General features: G+C 39.9%; 1 protein-coding gene across 3 annotated transcripts in view; it reads right to left on the bottom strand.

The window, feature by feature from the left end:
• Nucleotides 1-10,350, bottom strand: part of SERINC5 (serine incorporator 5) — a 44,123-nt gene that overhangs the window by 6,510 nt on the left and 27,263 nt on the right. For all 3 annotated transcript variants that reach the window (XM_085213025.1, XM_085213023.1, XM_085213024.1), the window contains exons 6-11: nt 9,694-9,905; nt 8,808-8,903; nt 4,529-4,655; nt 2,926-2,992; nt 855-894; nt 69-216 (exon numbers count right to left, since the gene is read on the bottom strand). In XM_085213025.1, coding sequence (XP_085069151.1) covers nt 69-216; nt 855-894; nt 2,926-2,992; nt 4,529-4,655; nt 8,808-8,903; nt 9,694-9,905 — 690 coding nt within the window. The remainder of the gene's footprint in view (nt 1-68; nt 217-854; nt 895-2,925; nt 2,993-4,528; nt 4,656-8,807; nt 8,904-9,693; nt 9,906-10,350) is intronic.

The raw sequence follows: 10,350 nt of genomic DNA, 5'->3' as shown, positions 1-10,350 counted from the left end.
TAGCAGCAGGCACTGCCACTGAGTGCACAGAGACATTAGTTTCTTGCCTTTAAAAGAAATGCACTTACTGGAACCAATGAGTTACTGTCATCATTACGTAGAGTGAAGCCAGGAAGAAAACAAAGTGGAAGAAGGTATAGCTGTACACTGTGCTTTTCTTTTCATCATAAATCACAGTCTGGCCTCCCCTTTTTTCAACACGTTCCTCAGCATCAGCTGTAAGAGACAAGAAACAAGAAAACTTCAGCAAATTTAATGAGAACTGAAAATAGTGGCTAGATTCATGAAAAACAGAACAAAATGTCTAGTGTGATTCTGCAAACCAGGAGACAGAGCATTTTCCTGCCCTCAGGGCATGAGCCTAAGCATTCAGTAAAAAAAAAATGGGAGTGTCACTGAAAGGCTGCTCAGGTTGCTGGTACTGCCATTTTTTTGAGCGTCTGGGTTATTTAGTGTCTGGGTCTACTTGTAGGACATTCTCCTGGCAAGTCCAGGTTGATATCCCTTCATGTACCAGTTCTGCAAACAGGACACACCCTTCCTGAACTCCTCCTGAACCAGAGTCCCTGTGGTGCTGCTAATCCAAAAATCCCACACTCAGTCACACCCATGTTCTTTCTGTACGTTGCATTATCAAGTCATTCGTTAAGGAATTATTAACTAGCCTGTTGTTTGAAGACAGTATTGATATATGCGCTACTTTCCTCCTTAGTCTAACACTGAATACTTCAGTTGTTTCACTTTGACATGCTACAAACTAAGGACAACAAACTTTCTATGCTTGTGCCTTCAACTCTCTTTGTTTGATCTGACAGCCACTAGGCGGGTAAACTTCGCAGTGAAAATGTAGTTACCATCTCCATCAAGCACGCAGCAAAAGCAGCAACGAGCTACCTGCGGAATAAACAACAGGAAAGGTGAGAGCCTGTGCAGGAGCAAAGAAGCAGAACAACTGGTGAAGAAGGTCTTGTTATGTTCAAGTTACAGGCACTAATTTAGAAAAATCTGGTTTGTTTTTCCAACCGGCACAAAACTCCAATTGAGATTTGCCAAATTGTTTGTAAGAGCAGCTTCTAAGCTTTGGAAAAACCTACTCAGAAAGAGCTGGGAGCAAATAAATCAATCTTTAAGATCTAATCTCTTTTATATAATTCAAGATCAAGTATTGGCAGTGTTACAGCATAAACTATGACAAAATGGTGGAAAAACTAATGTGGTGGCACATTAAGGATTCAGAAGGACACTTAGACTCACATCTAAGCGTCATTTAAATAAATTCTTTACTGAAATAAAGATGCAACAAACTTGCAAATTGCCGCAGGCATTGGGAGTAACAGAAATGCAAATGTACTTATCTTTAAAAAAATTTGCTGAAATGGATCCAGAATGAGTAAAAGCAGAAAATTGTTTTTACTGTTTCATTGAAAAGAACATTTTTTTTAACTGATGGAAAAAGGAAAGCTGAAATTGTCTACTGAAGGGTCAGACACTCCCTGTCTTGAGAGTTAATGTAAGTGGAAAAATGGTGCGGAGAGAAAAATAAACATACAACTAGGTGCACTTTTTGCATGAGACCACAGTACAGCTCAGTACCGTGTACTGCATCACCTACATTATTTTTTCTGATAAAATTCCTCTCTAGGATTTAATTTCGTTGTGGTCTGATAAAGATAGCATGTAACTTCTGGAATGTGACAAGCCTTCAGAGTTTCCAGTGGAAAAAAACTAGAGCTTTCACTCTACATATCCGTGATTACATATACTCATTGGGTTCATAAATTCATGAGAAGTCAAACAGCTCATTCTTAAGGGACTGGTCAAGAGTTTAAGGAAAACTCTTATTCTGTATCTCAACAAATTAATGGGCTTTTTCCACTGTTACACCCAGCCTTTAGCTTGAATTTCCCTTTGGCTGTATTAAGATTCTGAAGAAAATCCTCCATTCCCTCAAACCTTTTAATGAGTTTCATTTGTCAGCACTTAAGTCCTTGCACACACAAGTGATGCTAATAGCAACGCTGGCACACATACAACTAGCCCTTCTGAACACTCAACTGTCTTCAGCACAGACGCTGAAAGACTTTCTGTATACCACTAGTAACTGTAAAGCTATGTTTATATTCATGGTTGGGAAGACAAAGGACCTCTATTACAGACAAAACAACCAATGCAATTAGTTGTTCTCTGCCAGTCATTTCTTTACATTTATGTCCAGTGGCTCTTGTACAGCTCTTTAAAACCAAATGGTGCAGAAATAACGATGTTGGCAAGTGCTGCTGTGCAAAAGCTGAGCCTTCGCAGTTAATGGGCTGCATCCAGCAGCTTGTGCTCCTCCTGCAGCAGGGCACACGTCAGCCCCAAAGCCACACTGTGCTGCTACAAAGTCATGGCTTTTTCCAGAGGTGAAGAGAAACTTCTCTAGCACCTGACATGCTCCTAAAGCTAAACATATTTGCTTTCTCACATCCAGGTGCTGCAAATACCATCTGCATTTCTGGATTCTCATACATGCTTTGAGCTTTGCACCTCTGTTTTTCATTACTTAATCAAAGTTCATGTGCACAACAAAAGCAATCAGGATTAATCATGTCCAGGAATGTCTTCAGTTTTTCAGTGCCCAGTAGACTTCTTCTTTTAATGAGAAAACAAGCTTGTGAGCAGCAGAAGATTTACAGGAAGTCTGCACAATGCTATGCAAACTGCTAAAATGCAAGAGCAGCAAATTATTTTACTACTTAAAAGCACTGCCAAGGGACCTGCAGAAGGGTCAGAGCAGTCAAAATATTCATACAATTTTAGATCCAGAGATAAGTAGCATGTGTGCTACAAGCACTCTTGTTTTAACTAATTACAGATTAGTTAGCCATGAAAACAACTGCAAGAAAAGCACACAATGAAATCTGTGCAGACAAAGCAGGAACTCACTTCAGTTTCAGGTGCTGCATATATTCCTCTCAGTGTCTCAGAGCTTGCACGTGTTGTTGAGGTCAAACTAAGTGTAAAAGAAGACAGAGTAAGAACTCTCTTACCTACAAGGGTGATTTTTCACCACAGGAAACACAAGTGCAAAGCATGTGAAAAGTTTCTTCTGCACAAGCATAAACCAGCCTACAGATGGCCACAGGCCAACTATGAACGAATCACAAGCTTAAAAGTAGGTCACTCCTGAAAGGCGGTGAATTCATCACCTGCAGACAGCAGCAAACAGCTCAGCACTCCAATTTACATGTTAGACAAGATCTTCCTTGCTGTGCTCAACTAATGTTTTTATATTAATTTCACAGCCATTGCTTGGGCTCAGCATTCATAAAATGCTTCTCTGCAGGCTTTGCCAGTAAAGAAACCTGTCACTGGCAGCAGTCAGCTTTCAGAGCAGATCACCAACTGCTTATCAGTATTCCAGTCACTAAAAATCACCTTCTTGCATGACAGTAATCACCTGGGGAAAATCTCTTCTAGTTTTCGTAAGAAATATTTCTTATCCAGCCAGCCTTCCCCTCTCAGGATCATAAATCGAATTTCCCACAAAGAAAAATGTACTAATTGCTCTGCATGCACTCATCTGCCATAAGCAATAGGTCAGAATTCCCTTTGAATTCCCCTTGACAGCCCTCATCTTCCCAAATACGTGGTGCATTTCCCCAGCAGGTTGGCTACCTGAAAGTTACTCCCCAAACACCCTCCTGATGCACTGGAAAATATTGTTCCATGAAAACTAGATCCAAAATACAAACCCACATGTTTGATATCAGGATTAAATGGACAAATACCCATATTTAGTGACAGAGGATTTGCTGTGCTACTTCTTCAGAATGCCTCTCGTATTCACTTTAGAATTATTAGAGTTTCAGTACACAAACTCTGAACTCATTCAGAAGCAAAAACTGCTCAAAAACTTACAACAGACAGGCAGTGCTGTTCCCTGGCAACTCACAGTCAAAACAGTAATACATTATGTTTTTATTATCAGCAACTGCCTTCCCCCTTGGTCGACGATTTAATTTATTGATGCAAGCTACAATAATTCTAGGTGAGCATCACAACACTATAGGCAGGGGCAGATTTCAAAGAAGACATTGCTGACACACGCTGATAGCAGTCCTGTGCTCACAAGTTGTTCAAAAGAAGCCCTAAACCCTCCCACATGTGTTTGTTTATAAACTCCAAAAACACCAGAAGAACAGTGACAGCTTCTGCCAGGATATTACAGAAACTTCAGACAGCTTTCTTAGACAGAAATTTTGCATGGAGTTATTCCTACAGGACAGTAAATACAGAATCAAAGCACCTTGAGACTGATCACCTTCATGGACTGTGTAAACTTTTTCCCTCCACTTTCAGATGTAAATTGCTCTATTCAGTTTTAATGAAATATGGTTGTTTCAAAAGTTGTTGGGCATTTCTGAAATTAAGGGAATAGGAACCTTCCATCAAATTTCTATTTCTTGCTATTAGTTTGCTTGAGGAATGCTATAAGCCATCATTAGACAACATTGCATTTATAGCAAATGTAGGCGCCAAGACTTACCAAGAATACAAAATGCAGCCAAAGAGAATGGTAGTACCCAGGCCTGTAACCAGGTTTTCATCTCCATGTAGTCCTTGGCTAAATTCAGGCACACATATCGTGATGTTCTGATTGTTTTCATCCAGGACTTCACGAAACAAAAATAAAATGAAAACAACAGTTATCAATGTTCACTTCACTGTATTTCAAAGTACTCTTCTGCATAAAGTTTTTCAGGGAACTATTTTTTTTGTTTTTTTACTTCTGATAATGAGTACAACTCAGTTGCATCCTTCTATCTTTCAGAAAAATAATACTGAATAAATTCTGCAAACCTAACCTTACAGATCAGTGTTTCAGAGAAAAACAGTGCAATTTAGTAGGCTAATAAAGCTTGTTATTCACTCAAGCTGACAAACAAGGCAACAGACTGGTGAAATAAGAAGCTGAAAGTTTCCCAACACTTCACCCAAGACTACAAAGCCATACAAAACCAAGATAGTATGCATCTGAGATCACAATTTTTGCATATGCAAGGGTGCCTTGAGGATAACTATGAAACTCAAACTTGGTGAAAAAAGTAACTTGCAATCTGGTCTCAAAATATGTAGAGAAAAAGAGATGTAATGTTTGCAAATACTACTTTTAAGTTCCTGAAATGAAATAAACTACCTACTGTGGAATGAAATGTTATTTCTGCATTATATATTAAAAAGGGCAATTGGTTTGAAGAAGTAGAACATAATGTATTTGTATTCTGTAACTTAGCCTTAGAAATAGTTGATCTTAAGAAATAGAAATACTGCATGTGTTAACAGCATGTTTTAGAAACACTATCACTGAATTATGTTATTAATTCTTTCTTGCAAAACTGCAATGGTTGTTAAATGTTCCAAACAATGTGGGTATAGTGTTACGGATTAGAAAACATATTGTAGGGTGGTTCTGTTAGGATAAGAAACTCCCAGCAAAAGAAAAACAGATTTAACAAACATCAAATAAGCTGGGGCCTCTACACAAGGCCAAACTGTCTCACTCCTTGAGAAGATTGGGATGTGAGAGGCAGGCATCAAGATACTCCCCTCTATCCTCCTTCCAAGCTTATCTCTATGCAAGGACAGACGAATGACCAAAACAACGACCCAGCGTAAAGGGCACAAATGCTAGGGGGTAATTAAACAATTAAGAGGTTATGTTTATGTTTATGTTGTAAAGCAGGCATCTGAAAGTTATGACTAGATATTTGTTAAGAAAGCAATTGTTAGAAGGCAATTAACCAATTAAGATATTTGTGTTTGGGTGGCAAGGATTTGTGTTTACTTGGTATTTGTATGATTAGTGAAGCGTCATGAAAGAGTGTGAACCTGCAGTACTCAGCCAATGAGGAACCAGGGGAGAAAGAGATAAGCGTCAGGCAACAGGGGATAAAAGATGTAAACATTGCTTTCTGTGTGTCTCCTGCTTGCAGGAGGCCTGCCATTGCAATTGCGAATAAAATCTGCTTTATCAGAGATACCGTCCTGATAAATTATTTGGATATTTCCAACACCTACTTTAAGTCAAAGCATAGTAACATTCTGCAGCACAACCCTAACGCATCTGAGTACAGCCGCATCTTATCTCAAATTAAGAGATTTTGTGCCAGTGCTCTTCCAAGCAAATTGTGATCCCACCCTTTTCTTCTCCAGCGCGGCAGCAGAACTGTTTGGAAGGCCAGAGGGCAAAATGCAGCAAAGGCTACATGCAGGTTAAAAATAAACTCAAAGTCAGTTCCCTGACCTGGTTCCATGTAGGGCTGCATAAAATCATTATCAGCAGATGACAGGAACAAAACTACACCAGGAGCAAGGAAGGGAAGACAACCCTTTAGGGAATATGTTGGCAAGAGATGAGCAGAATCTCCCACCTGCATCCATCATGGCTGCAGCAACAAGGTAGATCACTGTTTGGCATGCCTTTTAGCTCAGTTTGGCACCAAAATCAAAGACATGTTGTGGTAAGCAGAAGCTCAATGGATGTTTCCTTTTGTTTGCCTTTCACTTCTGACATTTGCAACCACGCCAAAGGTTGCAAACAAGTATTTGTGGCATGTGTTTTCTTCAGGTCTGGTTTGCATGATAGTAGAATTGCAGGTCCCTACTCAATGAATGTGTCGGCATTAAATCAGTGTATGGCAAATCTGAGTGATGCAGTACAGGACATCTTACTAAGTGTCAGCTCCAGCATGTAAATGCTGCACAAGCCATTATGAGCGTTAGTTTGACAAAGACTGGGATGAACACAATGAAGAACATCTGATTCAGGGAATCTGAAAGAGCATGGCTGATGCACACTCTGTCAAGTGTAATAACCACACTTGCAATGTGTACCAGAAGAATCAGAGCACTCATTCATCAAACTGCTAAAAGCTTTGATTGTCACAAGCACGAAATAACACAAAACTTATTATTTAATATCGTACATCACTTTCTTCCCTTTCTTTTCTAGGACAGTATCAAATCTTACGAGTAATTCAGATGCCATCTAATTCAATTTCTATACTCATTCAAAAACATTGCTTACATTATTAAATACATCTTCCACCAAAGTAGTCTGTTTTCTGTTCTTAGCTCTGCGTTATGTGCTTGTGTCTACACAAGTGTGAGAGATTTTCCCCTCTCTTTCACTTTCCCTCTGGGCAAGTGACTGTTAAACTTCTCATTTCTGCCACTGGGCTTCTAGCTATCTCTGCTTTAGCTTTTCAGTACTAAAAGCTGAGCAATAATAGTGTTGGTTTTTTTCATTAATGATCTGAATCCAGACGAGTCTTCTGTAAATGAAAAGAATATTACCCATTCAAACACGTGATTCTAATTGTTAAATGGGAAGAGGAAAGAGGTTGAGAAAAGCATGGTGATGCCGAGAAATCCGACAGTAATTTGGCACGCCAATGAGTTACGTCAAGCAGGTATTCCTTTAAAACAGCGCTGAGTGCATGAGGGATCACTCCATCCACCATCTCATATGCTCACTAAGGCATATGAGGCAGCTACGCATTTATAGGCACAGTGTATACATATTCATTACATTTCCGAAAAATTGGTTACATATGCACTGAATTTAAAGGAGCTTGTTACCATTTCGTTCCACCCTTCTGAGCATGCATCCTAAAATGTGGCGAGGGTCTCTGGGCCCCATCTGGTGGTTTTTGGATGAGGGCTATTAGTCATCCTCGCAAAGGCTCAGAGACTTCCTCACTGGGAACTTTTAACTTTTAGGGGGGTTGCATTGTGTCACAACAGCAACCCTGCCTCCTTATCTTCACGGGACCCTCCCCACTGAGTTGCAAACAGCAACTCTGCTTATCTTCACTGGACACTTCACCCTGTTCTAACAACAATTCTGTATCCTTATCACTTCAGAGGATCCTTCACTGAGTTGCAAACAGCAACTCTACTTATCTTCTTGGAACCTTGCGTTCCTATGATTGCTGTTTTCCTTCCTAGATTTATCTGCTTGCGCAAGCTATGAGGCCTTGTTTTAAAAAGGCTATACATTGTCTCCTTGACTCACTGTAAAAATCTTGCTGTGTTTTTACAACATAAGGGACATAGTTAGAATGCGTAGGCTACGGGAACTCAGCTGAAGAATAACATGACTTCAGACAACTATGGCTAACTCCAGCTCTTTACTCAGAATGTTTCTTTTCAAAATCAAAGATGAACAACACTCAAGTTTTTGGTCAGTTGGATAGCAAAGGTTATCTACTGTAATAATTCCAGGAGAAACAAAGAGATTTTAGTATCCACTCCAATCGCCAGCACAGCAAAATAGAACAAAGCCACTTGGGTGCCAGGCACCTATAAACTGGTGTGGATCTAGTAAACTTTGGGGTTGAGCTGGTGACTTGACCTCATGTAGAGGTAATTAAGAGCCTCTGTCCCAACTTTATTCCTATCACGTGATCAAAGACATTACATATTTAGTTACATCTTATTATATGAGCACATGCACTTGCCACATCGATGGACTGCAGGACTCTGGGAAATTTATCAGTAGAAAACAAGCTAGAATGACTCTCATTCAACAGATGCAATCCAAAAACTCTCAGTTATGCTTCCCTGAACCAAAGCACTGACACTACAGGGAAAGCATTTACAATCCCTCAAATGCTGCCCAAATTTATTACCTACAGTTTCTTTTGTACAGGGCAGAGCAGATAAAAACCAGCACTCCTACGTTCCTCAGTGCTAAGTTTTCCTAAAGGCCTCCTCAATTTTAACACATGGTTTGTCTGAATGTATTTACATGAAGCACTTACTGGTTTCTGGGGGCTTGCTGGATAGCGCTGAGAAAGTCAGGTACATGACATAGCAGCTGATTATTCCTGACTGCAGCAAACCAGAATGGGGCTGGCCTTTAGAAGAAAGAGAATAGAAGATCATTTTTGTAGATATTCTAACAATCTGAAAAATAAATTCACATCCCTTAAAGAACAGCAAGCACATCAATGTCTTTCAAAATAGGGGAGTACCATTTATTTTTTATTTAAAGCAGTTTGTACGTTTAGATATGTTTCCTCCAGCAAATGAAAAGAGTTTGCTGTTTAGTTCTGCTGGCTGTTTTAGAAAGGCATTAAAGATTCCCACATAAGAAATGAATCATCTCTTTGCTCTTGCCAAAAGCACCAACTTTCCAAAAAGCTATTTACAGGCTGCCACGCTAGATTTATTTGCCCACAAAACTTGTTTTGGAGCCACTTAAATTACTACTTCCATGTCCAATAAATGCAAGATATTAACAGCATACATTGAACATACCAGAGAAGAATGAAATACTTCTGACAACTACTTCAGGCTCAAACTTTACAGGTGGTAAATTGCAAGCAGTCAAAAGTAAATGCTAAAATAGAGGTGAAAGAGTATTACTCCCATTGCCTCAACTGCTAATATTACAACTGTTATGTAAACTCCTCTACACCTTACCAGCCATCAGCACAGGAGCGTTCTTTACAGTATATGTGCCTGATGGTGTACCCAAAACATCTTACATCTCTGTAGTTTTAGCAGCTGAACTGGTAAGCGACAACAGCACAGCACAATGTTGATAAGGAGACAGGGATAAGAATAGCACTAGATCTGAACTATCATGCCTCAAGGCGTACAACTTCAGCAGCATTAGAAAACCAGGAGCAGGTCAGCACTCACGATTCTGGACACAAGGTGATATGGCTACCAGTGACACAAAGAGGCACAGGCCACCATTGACACCAATCAGGATCTTGTTAGACAAGCAGCCCTCTGAACGTGTGTAGAAAAGAGCCATGAGGACCAGGGCTGCCACAGCAACAGAGTACAAGATGAGCGTGACCAGGGCTAGCAAACCACTCCACATCTGCTTGTGATTTGCACTTGCAGTCCTGGGAAGACAGAGACAAGCACCTTACTTCATCTCCCAAAAAATAAAGTTCTAATAGTTGAACAGGTCATGCCATCAAACAGAAAAGACAATGCTTATGTTCCTGAAGCGTGTGTCTATCAGTACATTAACAGAAGCCCTTGCTAGGCTCCATCCATGAAATTGAAGGAAAACTTTCCTTAGCATTAGTGCTTTTTTTCCTGTGGAAATGAACATCAATTGTAGAAAGTGCTAATGCTAAATGCTGTTACACAGAAAAGCAGCTGTCGTAATTAGCTGTAAAAATATCTGCCATGTAAGATCTCAACTCTTCCTCCATGAAAATAGATATCTAAGAAAGGTTTGCTAAAACCCTTCCTAGCAGTCAACATGCTAACTGGGACAAGAGAAGAAAGCAAGGACTACAGTGGGAAAAATGGAATACAGAAAAGTACAGAGGAGGCAGT

The sequence above is a fragment of the Meleagris gallopavo genome, chromosome Z (genome assembly GCF_905368555.1).
Source record: "Meleagris gallopavo chromosome Z, MGAL_WU_HG_1.1, whole genome shotgun sequence".
Lineage (NCBI taxonomy): Eukaryota > Metazoa > Chordata > Aves > Galliformes > Phasianidae > Meleagris > Meleagris gallopavo.
The sequence above is the reverse complement of the archived record's forward strand: the minus strand, read 5'-3'. Positions and strand labels throughout refer to the sequence as shown.